The 23,260-nt window shown below is 40.0% G+C and overlaps 1 protein-coding gene across 2 annotated transcripts; it reads left to right on the top strand.

The window, feature by feature from the left end:
- The first annotated feature begins 2,706 nt into the window (after positions 1–2,706).
- trim13 (tripartite motif containing 13) lies at positions 2,707–14,980 on the top strand. Of its 2 annotated transcripts, none has more exons than XM_069707067.1 (3): positions 2,707–2,811; positions 3,469–4,517; positions 12,637–14,980. In XM_069707067.1, exons 1-3 carry the CDS (start codon positions 2,728–2,730, stop codon positions 12,896–12,898), a joined length of 1,395 nt encoding a protein of 464 aa, XP_069563168.1. In that variant the 5' UTR covers positions 2,707–2,727; the 3' UTR covers positions 12,899–14,980. The 2 variants fall into 2 exon arrangements, with proteins under 2 accessions (XP_069563168.1, XP_069563169.1); XM_069707068.1 differs by lacking the exon at positions 2,707–2,811 and adding an exon at positions 2,821–3,368 and having other exon boundaries at positions 12,637–14,979.
- Positions 14,981–23,260: the final 8,280 nt, after the last annotated feature.

The following is a 23,260-nucleotide window of genomic DNA, read 5'->3' as shown; positions in this document are numbered from 1 at the left end:
AAATTGGTGAGATTCGCATTGACAACATAATGCAACACAGTAAAACCAGTCTGAGACCAGTGGAGCTCTAGATGTAGATGCTACTTTGTGCTTTCAAATACTGTCCTTTTAAGTGAGCAGAATCAGTGAGCATGCAGTCACAAGACAGGGTTACAACTAAAAACCGTAATGTGTGTCACAGTCAATAACTCCCACGAAGAATGCACCAGAAAATTTCCATCTGGCAGGGCACTAAGGCAGGAGAGAGACATGGAAACATGGTGGGGAAAAAAGTTGAGTGCTTACCAGTGGACTGGATCTTAAACTCAAAATAACTTTTGTTCTGGTGCAAAGGAGCGTTGGCCAGACAGCCTCCGGTGCCACATATCCTCCGGCCGCTCTTTACAATGACAACATCTGTGCCTGCAAAACAGAGGCAGGAATATACTTCACAGAACAATCACTTCACATGAAACTCACTAATGACTATTTAAGCTGCTGACTGTCAGGTTGTTTTTTTTCCCCCCATTTATTAAGGAATGGTTTAGTCTATTAAATGCCTACTACAGTTTCTAGAGAACGACATGCCTAGTAAATTATTTAAATAAATGTATACATTTTCTAATTTGTTGATAAAATTTCTGTTAGTTGGTTCACTACAAATTATTTGAGCATCACACCAAACTGCTGTTGGCCACATGATTTGTCTACATGTGCAGATGTTCCTGCTGGTAAAAAAAAAAAAAAATCAGGTCAGTTCTTCAAGAGGAGTTTATTAAATTAAATTAATAAATACAATTGATGTAAATCACATCCGTCCACCCTGAAACACGTTTTGCTTATTGTTGCTTCGCTCGGGTGTTTTAAGGTCGCAGCGGACAACGAAGCCGACATACACTGAGATTTTTCAGTGAGCGGGATGGTGTCCAACAATTCTTGAAAAATATTTCTACGTTCACAGTTGCAGGATTTATCAATGAGGGAGATTATTGCGTGGAAAATACACGTCAAAACTTTGCCTTCACCACAGTGGAAAGTAATAAATACATTTACTCAAGTACTTTACTTCAGTACAACTTTAAGGTACGTGTACTTGAGTATTTCCATCCTTAAGTAAAGGATCTCAATACTTCTTCCACCTCCGTTTATATGACGTGCCTGGAGAAGATCTTTAAAGTATACAGAGGGGGAAGACAAATTCTGACAGCATCCCTGGTGCACATTAAGACAACGTCCCGAGTTTTGATTGGCTTTAGTTGTTTATTTTAAGTATCAACACTGCAGGACAGATGCTTTTCGTTAATCTGCATTTTTTTTTTTTTTGCCACCAAAAAAAGGAAATGCATCTATAACAAATATTGGGAAAGTACTTATAATCGGGTGAAACCAGTAAGAGGATTCTTGGAGAAAAAAAAAACAACAACATGTTTTTGTTGTTGCCAGAGTTACGTCTCAAATTGGTCGGAGAACCTCACGAGTCCCATTTACTGTGAAACCTCAGCTGCCTTTCACGCTTTACCGGATTTACCGAGTGTGAAAGGTCATCAAATTGCATTCAGATAAATATATTTGTTTAGTTCTTCACAAACCAAGTAGCCGGTTGAAACACCACCGGAAGCTCGTAGCTTGGTGAGCTAAACGGAAGTAGCAAATCGAGCTGGACGTTGTAAGACGCGAACTGTTTTTTTGTTTTTTTTGTAAGAATTAAAGACAAACTTAATTACCCATGTGATGAGTGTCTAACTGAACAGTGGGCATTTCTTTCAGAGGAATATGCCCCGATCCGCCTTCCCCGCAGCAGCCTAGACAACACGTAAACATCGCAGCCATTCTTGCCTCCTTCTGATCTTAACCAAACATCCGGAAACAAACTCTGCCCGTCAAAACCAAAGAGCGCTCGGCGTCACGACGTCAAGAGGCGCCTCTGACGCAACAGCGACACCCCGCGGTAGAGGTCGGAACAACGTAAGCCCCCGCTTACCCCACTGTATCCAATCACAGTGGCTAAGATAGGCAGTTGCTCCTGATGGCATGGAAACAAGGGAAGAAAATCAAGGTCAAAATTTCTACACGTGACTAAGTAACTATTGGATATCGATGTTACATAACCCCGAGTAAACAGGAGGAGGGGGCGGGAGGGAGGGAGGGGATGGGGGTGGGGGGATAAAATGTTTAGTAGCGGTGAAAATGCCTCAATAGGACATCCATAATTACACAACATCCTCAAAACGTTTGATTTCGACCAGTGTGATGTTGTTGTTGTTGTTGTTGTTAAGTTTTTCTCGGTTTGTGTTCACACACGGTGCCTAGATCAGGCGCTACTCCGTCTCTTAAGTCCGACAAGTTTACTTTGTTTACCTCTGTCAGAGCAGTTGATTATTTGCACCACTGCATCGTGTTAAACTGTTTGCAGACGCGTCTACTGACAAGTACCAACACATGCAGGTGAAGTGGTCCAGTGCAGAAACGTGTGATGCCCAGGCTGGGACTCAAACCCAGTTGACAGTTTTTCACGCTGTAACGTTTTGCATGGCAACAGCCCCTCCCCCATCCGACCAGCAGGGACCCTGTGCAAATTATCCAAAATGGATAAAAGCGTAAAATCCCCCCAATTTAAAAAACTAGGCTGTCAATTAACCGGAACATCGGCAGCTTGCATGTTGGTGAAGGTAAACTACACACTCCGATTTAATTGCGCGCAAGTGCGGGCACATCTGTGTGTTTTTAGGTTTTCTCGACGCAACTGAAATGGTTAACTCCAAACCCGGAAAGGGCGAAGTCTGCACAGCAACAAGCGCCATGATTGCGTTGCTCTGTGCGTCTCAGCAGCTGGTGAGTGATTCTTTTGGTCCAGTGGTTGCATGTTACTATGCGCTTGCAGAATCTGTCACAGCCCTCCTTCAGTACCTTGCCAACAGGAGCAACGCGAGCGCGAACTCTGTTTGTCGATAATTTGTCGCATTGGATTGGTTAGGCGACGGTGATTTAGGGATCAGCTGCGCTCAGACACAGTTCTGCTGCTCCTGCAATACAAAGCCAAGAGAAAAGCAATTTGCTGTCATAGTTTTACATCGATAAAGTTAGTGATATTTTTTTTGATTTATATCCAGCCTTCGGTAGCTTGGAGTGTCTTGCGACGCCAGCTGGCTTACAGAAAGACATCAAAAACCAGGATGTTACTCAATCTTAAACGCGCAACCGGAGCCTGTGGCGGAGCTCCTGCCAAGCTTTTACGCGGGCACAGCGATGCACGTCAGTTTCACTTTCAGGATGGGAGTACTCCAGACACAGCTGGAACATGACTGCAACAATCTGTATCCTTTGCGATGCTTCAGCATTTGTCGTGTGTAATTTAATGCCTCTTACGGTGGCGGCATCCCTCTGACTGGGTGTGTATTACGTAGCTCATTTAATCAAATGCTGATTTATTGGTTATCTATATTTATCTAAATCAAGCACCAGTTTGACGCCTGCATGATGTGTTTACAGGGCACAATGGAGCAGCTAGAAGAGGAACTTACTTGCCCAGTCTGCTGCTGTCTCTTCGAGGACCCGCGGGTCTTGCTGTGCTCACACAGCTTTTGCAAGAAATGCTTGGAGGGACTCTTGGAGGGGAACCGAGGACCAGCTTTTAGAGCACCTCTCAAATGCCCATCATGCCGCAAAGAGACCCCTCACAACGGCGCGCACAGCCTGCAGATCAACTACTCTCTGCGCGGAATAGTGGAGAAGTTCAGCAGAATAAAGGTTATTCCTAAAATGTGTGTTTGTAAACAACACTGCGGCCAGCCTCTTAACATTTTCTGCGTCAGTGACTTAAAACTAATCTGTGGATTTTGCGCAACGACGGATGACCACAAAGGGCACAAATTCTGCTCTTTGGAGGAAGCATACGAGCGGGAGAAGGAGGCGTTTGAGGAGCTGCAGCGCGGAGTGGAGAGCTGGCACAGCGCAGACATCCAGTCCTGCCTGGAAGCACTACAGACCAGTAAGAAAACGGCGCTTCAGTCGGTGACCAAGGACGCAGCAAAGGTGTCCGACTACTTCGACAAACTCATCAGTGGCCTTGAATGCAAAAAGAACGAGATCCTGTCCGATTTCGAGACAATAAAGCTGGTGGTGATGCAAGCGTACGACCCGGAGATCACCAAGCTGAGCGCAGCGCTGGAGGAGCAGAAACGGGCGCTGAGCATCGCCGAGTCCTTCAGTAGCGTCTCCGACCCCCTGTGCTTTCTGCAGCAGATGCAAGAGTTTCGAGACAAGTTGAAGGTCCTTAAGGAGACTCCGCTGCCCTGTCGGAAAGACGTGGACACCGGCCCCGTCGTGCGCAATTTTGACGTGAAGAAGTGGGATTCACTGAGGCTCGACGAAGTGGACAAGATCTCAGTACCGCACGAGAACGGCTCCTACCGAACGGGGGGGGGCTCTCGGATGGCAGTGCCCAAATGGATCATCTTACTGATGTGTTTATTACTGCCAACACTGCTGCTACTGCTGCTGCTGTTGCTGCTGCTGCCGCCGCCGCACAACCTCGCAGAGTATGTGACCTCGACGATTGAACCGGTTCTCTCTGTAGTTTCCACCCACCTCGCACACAGCGGTGTGTACCTGCGGGAAGTGACCGCCATGTGCACAAGTTGGATGGATGCAGGTCAGGAATGTATCGACAAGTTAATTGACTCCACTGTCCACTTTATTGGCAGTTGAAAGTTATCTTAATTTCCGGCGTGTGGCATCTCACAACTACAAAATAATTACCAATGTGAGATGCACAAAGCCCGTGAATATATGGAAACACTTAATCGTTTTACACGTTTTATTTTTTGTTCGTCTTTTTTGTTGAATCTACAACCTCAATGAAGCCACAGAATCAAACAGAAGCAACACTTAAACCTGTTAGGCTGCAGCCTACGTTTCCATCAGGGAGACACTAACTCACACTTCCTTCCACGAATGTATAATCCATTTCTTCTTCTTTTTTTAGAGAAAAAAAAACCCACTAAGGGATTTTTTTTTTTTTTTTTTTTTTACCTTCCCCAAGATGATCTTGACAAATAAAACTGGGAAATTTAAGTCACGTCCATGTTTGTTTTTATTTAGTGCGTCAGGTTCAAATCAACAACAAGCGATCTAATGAACTAATCAAGCGATTAACGAGAGAAAAAAACCCATTTATAATCGATCAGTGTGGCCTCTTCTCCTTCCCCCCCCCCCAGCCCCACAGAGCGCGTCCGCCACAGTGATGCTGCAACCTCTTCAAGGTTACCCACACGTTGCATAACGGGGCCCGTGTGAAATATTCAGCAGGCTGCAGACACAGGAGGAGAATAAATGGCGCGCTGCTCTGTGTTTCATCAAAACTTAACACCTGACAGCTGTAGTCCCACAATCAGATAAGAAAACTCCGGCAAATAGACATGATTACGCAGCAGTCCTTTTATTCCTACACACAATTCAATTCAACCCATGCCACCCGTTCGTTGCATGTCTCTTTCTGCTTAATTAATAGTCTAGCGTGCCTTTTTTTTTTTCTTCTTCTGCTGTGCATTTGAATAGAAATGACAAATTATAAATCTAACATCAAAATACAAAGATGTGTACAAATAAAACGAATTCAAATTCTTTAAATCTGGGTTATAGCGCAGTAAGATAAGTGTGTTATCAGTGGTCTTTGTTAAAATAGGTCAGAGCAAACGGACACAAAGTGAATTGTGACCCAGGGTCGTTTATCCTTTCGTTTATTCCTTCTCCTGTGTAGAGATCGGCAGGGATGCATTTTGATGTGGGGGTGAAGAAAAAAAAAAAAAAAAATCTTCAGATCAGACCACAGAGTGAATCAGTGATGTCAGCACTGACCATAATTCAGGATGTACGTCATTGCACGCTTGTACATATATATAGCTTTCTGTTGCCAGGCAAACATAAGATGAAAAATAAAAGTAGTCGACATTAATATTTTAAATTGTCATATCAAGCACTTTTAAATATAGCCTGAAAAATGTTCCCTGTGTCCAAATTAAGAAAAAAAAACTTATTCAGTATAACTAAGACTTTGATGAAACACTGTCATAAAGCCAGAGCGCACCGTCAATACTCTTTATATCAACTGTGCATGAGATCACGGTGAGACTTCGCTAAATTAAAGTTCGAGTCACCATCTACTCGATCACTGGTGACTAAAACTCAAAATAATGAACGGTGTCCCAATTCTGGATCAGCTCCTGCACTCTTGCATCCTTTAAAACTGGCTCCGAGCATGTAACGGTGTCATTTAAACGAGGACCTGTTTTAGATTTATTCCTGTTATAATATCCTTTTTCTTTTCTTTTTTTCCCCCTTCATATTATTTCTCTTTGTAAGAATATTATTTTACACAGAAGTCAATCTTTAAGGTTTCTGGAAAATATGGCACAAGCGCAAACAAATCCTCTCGGGGATCGTGCCACTGGGTGTTATTCTACTGTTGTATAGGTCATGAAAAAAGACAACAACGACATAAAAGCAGGTACATTTGTAGCTTCTATACATACCAAAATTTGCAGTAATATATGTGCACAGTTGGAAGTCAAAATGTGGAATTTCAGGCCGCATGTCACCAAGACATTTTGATGTGTGCGGAGCGAACTGCTTTAAAGATGCCAGATTGTCCAATATTTTACACTCAAAATCACTTAGAGGATTCAAGAATTTATTTATTCCCGAAATTACAGACAACCTGAGGAATTGCGTTGACCCTGTGAATACACACCGATTATGTTTAAGTCCACCTTGTAGCCATGGCATTAGGCCTATAAAAATTGTAATTAAAATCCGAGAATCTGACCAATTATTATAAAATATATAGCTAAATGTTGTAGATCTTTTTTTATTTTATCTATAAAATGCAAACGTTTATGCAGAAGAAAATCACGGACACACAATAATGCCGACACTTTTTTTCCCTCTCAAATGATTTTGCATAAATGTAATCCGTGCCAAATGCCCTAAATCCACTTTGTCTACAATTATAGTTGCATAAAAAACGTGGATCTTAAAAATGTATTTTAATTTTGTTTTTTTAAAAAGGCCCACAAGGCCAACATCTAAGAAAGTGCAGCTGAATGCGTGTGCTGAATGTAGTGTAAAATATAACGGGGCCTTAAACTGTTATCAGAAATAAAAAGCTATGGTCACCACGAAAAACGTAATCACTAAAGTAATAAATTATGTCCCAAATGTGGTATTTATTTTATTATATCATCTTTAGAGATCTCGGCTGTCCGTTGTTGAACAGGTGTAACCACTCACACAGCTCCTCTTTAATCATCTGATTCATATTTCGTACCTTCACATAAAGCTGCGCTTTACAGTTTTAATAAAAATCCAAGATTTATTAACGGCCGCCACATTAAACCAAAGGCATGCAAGTCAAAATGAATGAAGGCAGTTTTTTTTTTTTTTTTTGGTAGTTAGATCAGATGTGGGATTATCTTCAGTGACGTCCCGGAACCGCAGAGAGGACTGCAAGTTCGCATCCAACACCACTTAAAATGGAGGGTTTTAGTCGTGTTACGGGACGCCATGTTGTTTGCCACATAATTGCAGGGTTGTTTTATAAACAACAGGATATATCATTGTAGATGTGTAGGCATTAAAACGCTCATAATACAAACTAATGAGGCGAGCTGGTCGCTAGAAACGAACAAATGGATAATTAAGACCGTCTGGAGGAAACCCATCAGAAAACATTCTTATGAAATAGAGGATTCAAAAGATTTAAAAAAATATATATATATCCTGACACTGTAAAAAATGAAGGCGCAATCTGATACTTCGTAATTAATTCGGATGTATAGAATCTACCGTGTGATTGAAGTGATTTGAAACCGCAGCTCATCTTGTGTGAGCGCTCCGGTGCAGGCCGACCGTCCCGGTGCAGGCCGACCGTCCCAGCAGCGCCGTCACGTGCATTTCCTTCTCCGTGGATGACGGCTCTTCTTTAAGCCGTAGGAAGAATTTTTTTTTTTTTTTTTTTTTTTTTGCAGCAACACTTTAACCAAAGACTAACATACTAAATGGACAGCCCACGCGGTTTAGCATGCCATGTTCAAAACACATCGCAAGACAACAACAACAACAACAAAAAGCCCAGTTCAATTTTTATTTCTCAAGAGTGTGCAGAAGTTACAGTGGAATCAGAAGGAGCGGGAACATTTTAACTGTCAATACAGGACTGTGATGAAGACCAACTCGAAACTAGTGTGTAAAACATTGCACCTGTAAACCATCTCCGAAGCACGGCCACCGTTTGCCTCCACCAGAGTTGTCTCGGTGCACTCGGTGGTGGATGGTCGCTCTGATTGCGAGTGGTCAGCTTTGCTTCAGCAGCACGATCAATACTGGAGGCTTCAGCTAGTCTTAACTCCAATATTTACGTGCTGCTACAGTAAGGCGACCAGAAAATGACGATGATAAACATCCATGCAACTTTTGAGCGTCGGGAAAACGGTGCCTGTGGGGCATTAACTCAGAGAGCACAAAAATTTAAAAATTTTTTTTAAATAATTAAAAAAAAAAAAAAAAACACTAAATGAAAGTGTGACAGTAGGTCAAGTCCAGGAGGTGTTGTATGATCAGGCTTTACTGCGGCAGCACAGTATGGCCTGCATCTCAGTGTAACCCACAAACCATTCCGTGCTGCTACAGCATCACCAGAACCGCACTCACTGTCCTCCTTCTTCTGCGCTATTTACACTTTTACTCCTCCTCCGGACTTCTGATCCTTACCACATGCTAACAGACTTAGTACCTAACATTTATCTACCTAAAAGACGTGCAGCTGATCTCCAGAATCAGATTAAAGCCTTTCGGTCCACTCCAGAAACAGGCGGGGAGGCTCTGCATCTGCAACACACACACAAAAACAAATAAAATACTTTTTAAATGTAATTCAGATTTCAGTCCATCAAAATATCCCCCATTGAGCATCAAAGAGTTGCAGAGAGCAAAGCTGCAGTTGCCCGGCACCAACTCACTCCTTTGGGTGAGGGTGCTGACAGGAGTGGTAACCCTAGCACACGTCTTTGATGGTGGGAGGAAACTGGAGTTATCGGCAGAAACCCAGGTTAACTTGGGGAAAGCATGCAAAGAGAAAGGACATGGACCACCGAACTGTCTCGTGGTCAAAAAGTATGTGGACACCAAAATTTAAAACACCCATAGACATGTTGAAAATCCCTTTTTAAAACTATGGGTATTGATATGCTTCTCTAACAGTGTCCACTCTTCGAAGGGAAAACCTTCCACCAGATTTCAGAGCCTGGCTGTTGAAATTTGCCCCCCATTTGGCCACAATGTGCCGGCTGGGCGTCGTTGTTGGGACGATGAGGCCCGGCTCACCGCCCGCTTCCACTTCATATCGAAGCTGTCGGATGGGGCGGAGGTCGGGCTTTTCTGTAGGCCAGCACCTTCCTTACACACGAAACTCAGAAAAACATTTCTTTATGGATGTTGCTTCATGCACGCAGGCCGTCATGTTGAAACAAGAAGGAGCCTACCCCCAAACTGTCACAACACTAGAAGCACACTGGTGTCTACAATATCATAGCATGCTGTAGCATTAGGATTCCTCTTGATTGGAATCAAGCAGCACGAGGACACACTAGCCCACATAGTGTACTCAAATAATTTTACATTTTGAGTAAAAGGATTTTGCTCACTACTTTTCTGAGTCAAATATAACAAATGATTATCTTTCAGAAGAAACAGAAATGTTTCACATGTTTATAATAAGCATCTGTTTTTGGCAGCATCAACAGCTGGACAACTTAAAAGTACTCAAATGCAAATTTGAAACTTATGATCATTAGTGTATGACTTTACCACACTAATGAGATATAATAATCCGTTTGCTTCAGCACTGTGAAAACACGGGGCAAGATGGCAGGGACAAAAAAAAAAAAAAAAAAAAAAAAATTTCTTCCACTGAATTTTTCTTAATGAGACTAAAAAAAAAATATTGTGGCATTTTCATGGCCACTAACACAGATTGGTGTCATAAGCAGATGCTCCAACACTTCAGTGTCTACTGTTTGTCAGAGAAGGACTTTGGTGTCTGATTCAGTGACTGAGTACTCTTATATTCAAAGATAATTAATTCTCTATTGTACTAAGCAATGTGTGTACCCAACAGAAACCACTGAACGTAACCCTGGGGGAAAAGGGTTGCACAAGTGACATGAGATATTGTGGCTGTTCAAGTGTCATTAAGCAAATTACTGAATCCCTATCAGCATCGGAGCCATTGTTCAATACTTCAATAATAATAACAACAACAAAAAAAGCCTGCTGGAGGAATCAAACAAAAGTGCCATAAGATGCATCTCTTCCAGTCATAATAAAAATAAATATCAACAATTGCTGCAAATTGTTTTAACGTGACCTGTTAAACACCAAAACATTGAATTGTTGTTACCACATCTCCTTTAATGCAACTTAGTTTGTATGCAGAGCAGTTAGAAGACACTTTATCCTGATAATAATCCTGTGGGAGATTGGGTCCAACGATTGTGTTGCCACTAGAGGTCTCAATGGACCTGTAATTGTGACCTTAGTCTGAAATGGACCTGATAGCCTGAATCTAATAATCTCTAACATACTGCCCTTCCAAAAAGACACTGATAAGACACCCTCTTCTTTTTCTCTCACACACACAAACTCCAGTGCAGCTCAGAGAGCTGATTTTTGTGTGTGTGTGTGTGTGTGTGAAAAATCATGAATTTGCCTGAGAAAACAAACAATTAACTATTTATTCTTTTGTCAAAGTAAAAAAAAAAAATTGTGATAATAGAAGATACAAGCAGCGATGAAAAAAAATAAATGAAAATACAAACTGAGGGTTTAGCTGCACACAGAATGGACCCTCGGGATACATGTTTTGTTTTTTTGCATTCAAAATTTCTGTTGGGAACCTGACTTTTAAACTTTGGATGTGTTGTCACACAAATACCAAAGTACAGTTTTCAAAATGGTTCCAGCTCTAAATAACATTACCATGCATTAAAAACACAGTTAGCTGAAAAGTCAGCAGTCAATCTAAAAATCTGCAGTGCAGTGGAGCAGTTACTATATGGACTGTGCGATTACCGAAATAAAATGTATTATACAATGCTGCATAGAATTTGGTCCAATTTTACCTCCAGTTTCAACACTACATACACACACACACTGCACAAAAGCTTCATCACTGATAAAACTTGTTTCTAATGTCAATTAATACTCGAGCAGGAAGTAAAAAAAATAAAATAAATAAATATATATATATATACACACACACACATATACATATATATGTTTATATATATATATATACACATTTATATATATATATTTATTATATATATTATATATATATAATAAATGGCTTTCCTGATGATGGACATTCATGACTACAGCCGAAATTTGTTAAATCAGCACAGGTGCAACAGTGCCGTTTACCGTCAGACACACCTGACAGTGGCAGGAGAGTGGGAGGACAGCAGGGGCCAGTGACTGCAGTGCTCTACTTTTGTTTTTCCACTTGGTATGCAAGAAGTCCTGAAAATGATCTCAATTCATTTACAATGATACCGTGGAAAAACATAGTAGAGTAATATAGTCCAAAAAAAATAAGCATTTCCTTAAGAAAATATATAGTTAATATTTAGTACTAATAATGTTATCTGTCTCCACATATTCCGCACAAATTTGGCACAGCAATCACAAACTTTGTTCAAATTGACAAATTATATCACTTTAAAACATTGTTGTTACCAAGAACACAATATAAAAAACACAAGGTATAAAAAAAATAAATTAAAAAAAAGTCAAATAATTATACTCAAGACATTTGATACATCAGCAACCAAGTGTTATTTAACAACTTCGCATCAGGGGTGTATAATTGCTCGCTCTGTAGGGCATGAAAAAAGTCTTGTATAAGTCCTGGGCTAATTGAGTCCACATCTCCTGTCAGCAGCAACACAAACAGCTATGTTATAATTTAGTACAGTTACACAAAAATGCTGTGCGCACACGCACACACACACACACACACACACACACACACACACACACACACACACACACACACACACACACACACACACACACACACGTACGTTTCCTCAATGATGAGGATGTGCCGTTTTTATCTTTGTAAACTGTATAACTTGTTTAAGCTGCTCAGACTAAAAAGAAAAATTGAAGACATGAAATGGGCATTTGCAAAGCTACAGGTGCATTTCTTACCATTTGCTCACATGAGAAAACAAATATTTAGAAAAAAAACCTGTTAGTTGTGGCTTTAATTAAAAGTAACAATTACAGACTCTTATTGACAGAGTTGATTCATTTTCCCTAAATAAACAGCCTGTGCCAGAAAATTTGCCTAATCATTTCCTTGTGTTATGTGTAATTTCTACATGCCCTCTTTTATTGCATGAATAAAACTGAAGCAGTAAGCAAAACAATTATTTTACCTTGTCCATCCTTTTAAATTACCCAACAAAAATGCACCAAGCAACAAGCCAGGTAAATTGTGTAATTTCCTTTTCAGCTGATCATTTCTTTACAGGTACAGGTGGAATTGTTCACACCAATGACTCTAACCTCTCCCTATTTTTCTCCCTCTCCTTTAAGGAAGCATGCCGGGACATGTCACCTTCACTGCTCAGCCTTTTTAACCCATTCCTACAACACTTGCTCCCCATACAATGACCTCAAAGAATCACCTGACCCTGAGGTTGAAAGGTCAAGTAACCTCCTACACCCTGTCGGGCACAGGGACGTGGACATGACAAGCCATCACCTCCCCAGATCGAGTGGTCTGGGCTGGCCTCTTCTGGTCTGTTTTACAGTCTTCTGCTTCTATAAGCACAAGCTAAAGGGAGATCTGCAATGACATCCTAAGCTGTGGAAGAAAAAAAAAACAACAACAACACAATGGCAATCTATCCACATGAAAAGATCCAAGCAAAAAAATACATTACTGATTAATACTGTTGAGCAAGCCCAGGATACAATAAATACAAGAATGCATCCACTGATTCTCCCCTTTCCACTTTGGCATGCAAGCAAAAATATATCCTTACACGATTACAAATCCATCACTTGTAAAATGTAAGCCAGATAAACACCAGGTATTAGAACAGCCAAATCACTGTTGTCCTGTGTTTGCAAAGATGAGGACAGATAGTACAAATACACTTTGTTGACTGTGCCACAACTTACAACTCAGGATAAAATATTTCATCAACTACAGGGGCAATATTTATACAACAAACGATTTACCCATAATATCAATGCAATTGAATGTGATGACATGAATATATTACTACCTTTTACCAATAAAACTTTGGGTGGGTGTGAAAGTCTACATGCAACCCAGGGTGTGGTGAATAGTTTTACTGTTCAAAGTAGACCAGGGATGCTACCAATGAAGAACTGCTTTGTTCCAGACAAAACACCAGTACTGTAATGGCATGTGATAATCCAAGAAAAGCCAGTTACACATGCGCACCCAACAAAATATGTAAAGCACAGGCAGAGTGACCGGGATCCCCTGGAAGCCACAGCCACATCTTGTCAAATGAATTACAGAAACATGTGAAAACATATACCGAGGATTGACAACTGAATGGACATATTTATTTCACAGCACAACACTAGCAGACATGCGACAGTGAAAGTTGAGTTATTTTTTTGCACTACACACATCACACCACCCCCATCATTTACTGTCAGGTGTGACTCCTCACACTAGAGATACATACTAAAATGTACTAATTAAAACAAATTATTTGAAACACCGGATTGGAAATTACATTTAGATTTTAGTAAATAGTAAATTTTAAAAAAGTACGATGTAACCAATGTATGACAGTCATTTGGAGCAAGCACAATAGTCATTTAACATGTAATGATAATTATGATTCATTGTGCTGTTTTGAATTGGGTAATGAGAGCAATTCTTACAACAGGGCAGAAGACATCTTCAAAGGTTTACTAATAGTTAAAAGCCATTTTTGACCACATCCAGTGAGTGTGGGTCACAATATGAGAATACTCCGGGACTAAGAGCAGTGTCTATCATCTAAATACACCAGTGTGTCCACAATGTGTCTGGTAAAATATTTAATCCAAACACACAACTGCTCTACTTGCTACTACAGTACAAACTGAGTAGTTTAACTAACCACCACAGTGTTTTCAACAAATTAATTTCTAATCTGTATAGCTAATTACTAATTTATCTGAATTATCTCAAGCTTCCTCCGACTGTTACGAAAGGCAGGGCAGCAATAAACAGGATGCAGACAAAGCAGTAAGTACACTGTGATGCAATTTCAAAAGTATGACCTGGGGACTTGTCTCACACTTGACCAATTGCATGAAATTATTTCAAAAAGCCTAGCACCAAGTATAAAAAATTAATTTGAATTTCTACCACATGACTGCCACAACTTTTTTCATTTCAGTGAAACACTACTTTCGGTAGTATGAATATGGCTGAAAGTAGGTGCAAAGTAAGTGTGTATGTGGTATTATGTGCATGTTCAGCTATGCGAGAGGGGAAAAGAGGAAACAAAGCAAAAGTGAGTTGAAGCACACACCCTTACAGCAATTACACAAACACAGACTATACTTGGTTTTGTGTACTTATTACAACTCTACAATGTCCAAGTTAAATATATTTCAGTTTCCTGTGTAAAAAAAAAAGTGTGTTAAGCACACGTCATAACCAAAAAAAAATTCTGCTAAAAATATTGAGGCTTTCCAGCAACTTGCACGTTTTATTGGGACACTGTTGATTGAGTTTAGACAATGGTGCAATTAAATAAAATAAATAAATAAACAAAACAAAATCTATTGTGACTCCTGTGTGTGATAGGTCAAACAAATTAATTACTAACAATTACAGGCATCAATAACGTTTATGTGAAATTTCACCACGTTTCTTGCAAGGCTTGACCTCCCTGCTCACAACTGTGTAGTGACTATGACACACCAGTGGATCAACATTGGATACAGAAGTAAATCCCAAATCAGGTGTGCTGTTATTACTGCTGAAAATACACCTTATTTGATTTAAACTTTTACAACTGACCAAACAAGACATGGTGTGTCACACTGTGTGAAAATATCAGGTTTTTTTGTGCACCCAAGCACAGTGGCTGACTGGGAGCAGTGGGTGAGGTGTTACCTGCTCACTCAGTCAGGGCTGATAAAATAGAAATGTAGAAACCGGCCCTGACTATTTTTGGATCATCTGAAAATGTTCCTATCTACAAGGTAATACTGTGAGCTAATCTAGCACCCTAAAGTGAAAAAAAAAAGAAAGAAAAAAAAAAGATTGAAAGAAGACCGGAAAGAAATGAAAACACTGTGTGTCTAGTTAGTAGGGGGGCATACTCTTGCTATGTCAGATCTTACTGCCAGTGCTGTTGCAGGTTATCACGTTACTACCGAAAATCAAAATATCATGCATATAATTCACCAGCACTGATGTATTTCTAAAGATGCTGACCAAGTCCACAAATACATCTGTCACTACTATAAACAATTTAAAAAAAATAAAATACATAAAAACTGCAACTTTTTGAGTGCAGCAGAGGTACACAAAGCTTACATTTTTAAGGAAGCACACTTGACCTTTTGGAAATTTACTAACATTTCTGACACTGACCAGTGCTCACAACAGATCATCTAACTTTGGGCAGGCCAAAAAAACCTACAATTTTTCTCTCTCCATATAACAGATTCACGGCAAATATGATGATGGAAACACAAACCATAACAGCAGTTAAGCACATAACTGACCGATATTTAAAAATATAATGCCACCTCTATATATTATATTTAATATTTTTCTTTATTAGGTAAACAGGTGTAAACCTTTGTGCACTATAGTGATGCAGCACCTACTGTATGAAAAAAATAAAAAATAAAATAATCAAAGCCAATGCAAAGCATATGCTTATAAGCTCGCAGGGACCTGCCATCTTTACATGCTGCACTGCTGCCACTAGTTTTATCAACCTCAACCAACTTTAGAGTTTAACACATCATGCAAAAGAAGCAGAAATTTTCACTAAAGATCCCATCTAAGTTTACCTAGAACAACCAATATTTAAATAATCCTAAACTTAAATTATGCCAACAAGAAAACTGACTGACCCTTTGACAGCCTGTATTTAATGCTGCTGAGACGCAGAACTGAAACCAAGGCCAACTCCTGGAAAAAACCCAACAAAACCCGCGAAAACCTGTTCCTATCACAGCAAATTTGAATACTATAAAGTTTGTGCTGAGTGGTGCAGAAAGAAGGAAGAGAAGGGTGGGGGTTCTCTGCAGTCTGGTTACAACACATGTGAGCAAGTACAAGAAGAGAGGCACAGTTTCACCAGGAAATGGGGGTGGGAGCCCATTTTGCCGGAGGGGTCCGAGAAGACAGAATGATGAGTCACAGAATGTCATGCTAACAGTCTGAAACAGCACAACGGTCCTCCACAAAGAGAGTGAAAAGGCAAATACCAGAGAACGGAGGGGAAACATAAACCTGTAGCATTAAAAGGAGATTAACTGGAGGCACTACAGGAATAAAAAAAACTATTAAAATGCACCAGCACTAATCTGACAATTGCATATAGGGGCAGAATCAGCAATACTGTATTCCAGTTCCAAATAAAAAATATATATAAGCCAAATATTTACACCCCACCTGTACAAGGCACATTATACAGACTACAACTAAGTTACCAGGGAGGAAAAAAATAAAAGCACATATAGTACCAAGATTCTTGGTCATGAAATTTCACTTTGACAAAAGGTTAACCGCTCTGTTAGATGTAAAAACTCCCAAGTGTCGTTTTTACTAAACAAAAATACCAGCAAAAAGCACACACACGACAGCAGGCATAGTACAAATTATTTCAAAAATCACTTGCATCAACTAAATTAGATAGAATTGGATTTTAATAAAGACTTATTCTGCCTCAACTGAAATATATAGTACCATATATGATGTGTGTATTTGATACTTTTCAGATTTCAAAAACTGACCTCTGAGAATCATAACATTTTCATTGTGTGTTTTTTTTCTTCTTTTTTTTATATATCTACTCTGTCACAGCCAAGCCCTTTGTAATATTTTTATCCATTTACATCATTACAGCCCTTTGACTTCCAATCTGTTAACGCCTATCTGGCCAAATTGACACAATGACAGAGCAGCAGACTGACAGCCTCGATTTTTAGCACGAAATAGGCAGGCAGATGTACTTAGTCATTATTTTTTACCATACATATACACATACATCAGAGTATTATTGAAAGGAAAATAACATTTTGATATTTTAATGACTACAGTATCCACTTTACACCCAGTCTGCCTGTATTCAACATAAGTGTAGTAACCTAAATCGCCTTTTCACATTGTAGATGTTAATCACAACACTGCATATTTATATAATAAAACTCTTGGGAATTTTTACAAGTGGATTTCATATTGGTGCATAACATTTACAGTAGAGTAAAGTTGGAACTCATTTACAGAGAAGGTGTCCATTTATTTTAAATACACCACGTGGTGTTCCTTATTGCTAAAACTTATAAATCACACGACCGTCACATTTTAAGTTATCATGCTACTCTGTGTTTCATAAACTCACAAATTGAACTTTTTTTTGTAAGTCTGACACACCACATGCAATTGTACAGTAATGCCCTCCTCCTGCACCTCTTTACTCTGCTGTGTGCCTGTGAAAGGTCTTTCACTCTTATCACATCAGCTAATTTCCCTCCAAGTAAATGCCCTTAAAAGCTCACTGTTTGAGTTGGTTAGTTTCTCTATGAAAATAATGTCTCACTTCTGTGACAATTATTGCACAAAAAGGTACAATCTGCAATTTCAGTGAAGACAACAACTATGCTTAAAAACGATAGTATTCAGTTCCCTTTTCATTCGGGTCTTGCATATCTAATTGAAGTGCAACCACAACTCTTTACCTTACCGCTGCAGAATATGCATGACAAAATAAAAATCCTAGGAAATGCTATTAGTAAGCACACTGTCAGATGTGATGTGCCTAGGAGAAAAAAAGAAATGGCATTGCAGGGAAAATGGACCTGCACTGTGTCTCATAAAATAATAAATATAAAAAATATATAAACTTAAAGAAGCTATTCAACAATGGACTCTTTTTTCTTTTTTTTTAACTAATGCAACGCTGTAAAAGATAAGAAGAAGAAGAAAAAAAAAGAGGCCTCACATTATGTAACACATTAAACCGATCTCTACTTAGAAGGAAGTAGAAGGGGCGGGTTTAGACGCACAATTATGTGGAGCCTCTCTTTTCCTCTCATACGCTTTATTAGTCAAGAAGTCGTGTTCATGATGAAAGAAGGAAAAAAAAAAAGGCACACGGTTGCATAAAATGTCACATATACAGCCTCTACCGTGATTAATGATCAGGTCAGGTTTTGTCACTCTTTACTAAAACGATTAAGGTTTTTTTTTTTTTTTCCTTCACTGGACTTGAATTTAATCAGGGTCCAGGGCACAGAGAGAGTGCAGCGATGCTGGAGAGGGCGAGAGAAAAAAAATAAAATAATAATTAAAAAAAAAAAAGGGACCAAAAGCAGTGGCTAAAAGTCCTCTGCATCAAACTAACAGTGAACCAGAAACCCCCAACATTACAGTGTTGTCACGGGGAGCACCACCAACCAACAATACGATCCTTATTTCAATAAATTAAACGTTGATTCAACTTTATTACATCGTTAGTGGTTATGACAGCCATTCGTCTGACCGTTTAACGCAGCTATTAAAGTTGAACCATCAGAGAAGTTGCGACCTATGATTGTTGTCACTTGGCTGAGAGCCATATCGATAATCTACCGTAAATCTTAAAAAAAAAAAAAAATAAAAAAAAAAGGTGATCGAATCTATTAACAGCTGCAAATATCCGGGAAAAAACAACAACAACAACAACAACAACAACAACAACACCGAGTTATAAATTTGCCACCGGTAATCGGAGATACGTCAACACAGGAGCTGTCACTAACGTTAAAACACACGTTAACCACCACTTTACGACACAAGACAGGCACATTAAACTCCCGTCATTATTAGTAAGGGCATCACTGACTGTAAGGTCATATACAGCGGTGTAATGATCAGACTTACCAGGTGTTTCCTTGTCTAACAATTACCAAAAAAATAAAAAAATTAAATTAAATATAAAAAAATAAAAAAACGCTTGCAACAACACATTTGCAGTTTAACCAGCTCGGACACAAAATGTCTGCCTAAGCTAAGAAGCTTGGTAAAATTAAGTTACCACAAAAGGCACCGTGTCTGTCCCGGTCTCGGTTTGATTTTTTTTTTCCCCTCCCAAGCCAGTGGAGGTGCCGTGTGCATTTGTTGACACTGCCCGACTTGAGCTTCTCCTCTGCTTCGAGCCCCCGGCTGCTTTTTTTTTTTTTTTTTTTGGACACCTCCCGCTCAAAACGGGGCGAAATAAAAAAAAAAAAAAAAAAAAAAAAAAAATAGTCCGTTATAGTTTTAACTTTGATTAAATAAACACCCAAGTTCAAGTGTCTCCTTTACCGCGATATAATATCACATCTAGTCCTTCTTTCTTTTTTTTTTTTTTTTTCTCGAATAAATCGTCCCCCTCCTGCTGGATAAAAAAAAAAAAAAAACAGCCCGCTTGTAGGAGCGCATTTATTTATTTTTTATTTTTTTATTTTTTACCGTTACAGCGCAGCAAAGTCAGAAATCCCTCTCTAATGTGCTTTAGCCCCGCTGAGCTAACAAGGCTAGCAGCTAGGAAGAAGTACAAGCTGGCAAAGCTGGCCAAATGGCTAACGTCTCCCCGCCACGGTCGGTCTCTCCTCTTTTCCACGTAGTCCCTCTCATTCAGTCCGTTTATCATACACCACCACCACCACCACCACCTCCTCTCTTCTCCCCCCCTCCTCCTCCTCCTCCTCCTTTCCTCCACCTCCTCCTTCCCACCACACACACACACACACACACACACACACACACAAATCTATTTAAATATTTCGCGGCTGCAAGTTACCTTGTGTTTCCGTTGAAATATTTCGCTCTCTAAAAAGCGCAGTTTAATTTTGAGCGCTCCGGTTTCTCGCTCGTCTTCCGCGGCAGCTTCTTTCTGGGTTTCGCAGCATCCTCTCTCCGCAGCTGTTGAGGCAATCGCTGCTCACTCGAAAATGGCGCCGAAAGATACACTCCTCATTCAAATTCGATAGAGCCTCCCATTCTCCCTATTGGCTGAGAGCGGAGCGGGCTCCGCGCCGCTGATTGGACGCTGAAAATGCACTCTCGAATGATCGCGCATCCCACCGCAGCGATCAACTGAGAGTTAACTCTTTCGGTCCCTCGGCGACTCGCAGCGACTAACAGTGGAAAACCTTTACGTTCAAACTTGTCCAAACCAGGACTTTTGATATGATATTAAACACCATGACCCCTCGCGGCCTAACTCTGTTATATGAACAACAGCATGCAGATTTTTTTTTTTTTTTTTTTTTTTAATGAGCCACACAACTCTACGGTAGCACGACAGGAAAATGAGAGAAATCCAAAGTGTGATCACACTAATGGCATTATTAGGGCTATAATACACAAAATCATTTCTGTTAACATTTTATAAATATTATAACTGTATCAGATCATATAACTGTATCAGATTAACCAAACATGATAATTTGTCATCTTTCTTATCCCCCAAGAGTATACATGACTAAAACATGTACAACTGGCTCTACCTGTGTGCCCGATGAATGTTAGTGCCACCATCACAACTGAGCAAATCCACTCCACAGTGAACCACAACAAACCAGCGATGAGTTCTTTTCTTCCTCTCGGTTGCAACACACTGTTCCTCCCCAAGATGACACCAATTTAAATGTGTCGTCTGACCGCTAATGCACTTTTACTAATGATTATTATTTATTCTCGTGCCAGAATCTAAGAAAATATAAAAAATGCATACACATAAAACACACTATTTCTGGCTCTGATGCAGCATATTGCACACAGAAGGTGTTTTTCATGCTGAGTAAATATAAAGGAACTGTTCTATGGATGCATAGGAATGGTAAATACTTTGAAATACTTTTCTTACCAAGTTTGATCTCAGCACAATAAGCATCTTTTCAAACTGTGTTCCTTATTTATAGAATGGGTGGTTATCGTTAGCACAATACTTGGGAGTCTTGGAGTGACAGGCCTATCAAAGACAATCAGGAATAGGCAAATGAACCGCATTATTGCAGCCACCGATTACAGAAGTATAAAATCTGGTGTATGTGTATTGTTAGGTCAACAAGTAAAGTCAGAAGGCCGTGGAGATGCAAAGATGTTAGAGAACAAGGCCTAGTAAACATAGAGGCTCAGGCAGCAGCTATGTTTTCCTTCTGCGCTCTTCTCAATCACATTCTGGATTCTGGTTTTGTCTTATTTTCCACAGTTCGAGCGAGGACACTGCTTTCTTATCTTAAGTTGCTGTGACGTCATATTGCCCCCTCTAATTTTAATTAAGTTTCCGTTTTAGTTGCCCCATTTTTTTAATTTTTTTTATTACTTTTCACTGATTTGTTTTCCACACCTTTCACATTTCAAATAGACTTGGGCATCTGTACTAAAGGAGCACATTCCATAAGTAAATGATGTGGCATAACCACTTTTTCTATTAGATTGGCAACATCACATGAGCCCGCGCACCATTGTAGTGCACATGCAGGGGCCAAAGCAGAGACGGGTCGGGCTCTGCTACAATAACCCTGCTGTTATCATATCTACTGTAGCATAGTGTACCTAGGGCAAGATAAACAGAGACAGCCATTTCATCCCAATGCACACATCATAACAATACATAACATTTACCTGCTATGTCAGTCGTCGGCTGCATGAAGGTGCACTGGAAAAAGAACTAGCGGCAACCTGCTCTTAGTTTTGTGATGTGCTTAAATGAAAAGAGACCAATCTTTTGAATATTACTTTAACTGAGTTTTTATTTCTACTTTGTTTGTACACATTCACAGACTTACAATTTTCCTTTAATGAAATTTTAAACTTTGGTATTTCTTAAGACCTTTGCAAGAAGTTTATAGTTTCTTTGCGTTGCTGTGTCGTCGTAAAAAAAAAAAAAAAAAAAAAAGAACATGATGCTCTCTACTTTTGGAGTACAAAAGCAGACTGGGAGAGAAAGGGCGCCCATTGTGTATGCATTCTGGTATAGTGTGGACAATAGGGCGGAGAGGAAAAAAACACACTTGTTTACAGATAAACTGGTTTGGACAGGAAGCCAGTAAGGAGGAGCTCTGTGTTGTTAAACAGGCATGTGGAGAGGCAGGGATGAGCCAGCAAAAACACCATGCACCATGACCATGGGAAGATCATGATGCAGTACTCAAAGACCTCGCGCACACGCACACATGCAGCACTTCCAGGTCTGCAGATGACAAACAACAAAAAAACCCACACAAGTTTTTTAAAACATGACTATGGCCAAAACTCTTCAGTGACACGAGCAGAAATTGCGGTTTGTTTAGTTTTCGCGATGACAAAAATTAACAAGACACTCATGGGTCTCTATTAGCAGTGCCAAAACAGTAGCCAAGCTGAGCCTTGGCGAACACTATACAGTTCATCCTGCATTGTGTCACCGTCACATGAGCACACACTGCCTTCCATTAGGCAGGAGATCCTTATGACTCACGAAAACACAAGTCACATGTCACTACACAAATGAACCACGCTACTCAGACGGCTCGGTTATCCACAGCAGCTTTTTTGCAGTCCTAAATGAAATCACATCATAATGCATCTCTTCATTAGGAGGGTTGAGACAGAGTGGGGCTCTCCCTTGTCCTCTGGTCAACGAGCTGAACAAGAGCCACAGTGTCATGTATCGCGGTGTTTGGCCGCAGCAGGCTAACCCGGCTGCAAAGTTGCCATGCTGGGGTAGTTTTAGTTCAGTGTAATTTGATTTCATGTGAGATGACTTGCGTGCATGGTTTGCTGTTACATTTAGCCGTTTTCCTCTATACAAGGAGTTTTACACTTGTTTTGTTTTTTTGTTTTTTTAATGGGGGTTCTTTCTTCTCTTATGTGACTCAAAAGATGGCCCTTCACACCACCACCAGACACGGGACTGCGTAACATCAAATAATGGGGAAATAGGCAGAAGTAACAACACGGACAAATCCTCCTTTGTTACCGAGAGAG

This window comes from Brachyistius frenatus, unplaced genomic scaffold, assembly GCF_029030835.1.
Source record: "Brachyistius frenatus isolate BFR_SWC_R1_liver_20210118 unplaced genomic scaffold, ASM2903083v1 Contig_66, whole genome shotgun sequence".
NCBI lineage: Eukaryota > Metazoa > Chordata > Actinopteri > Embiotocidae > Brachyistius > Brachyistius frenatus.
The sequence above is the reverse complement of the archived record's forward strand: the minus strand, read 5'-3'. Positions and strand labels throughout refer to the sequence as shown.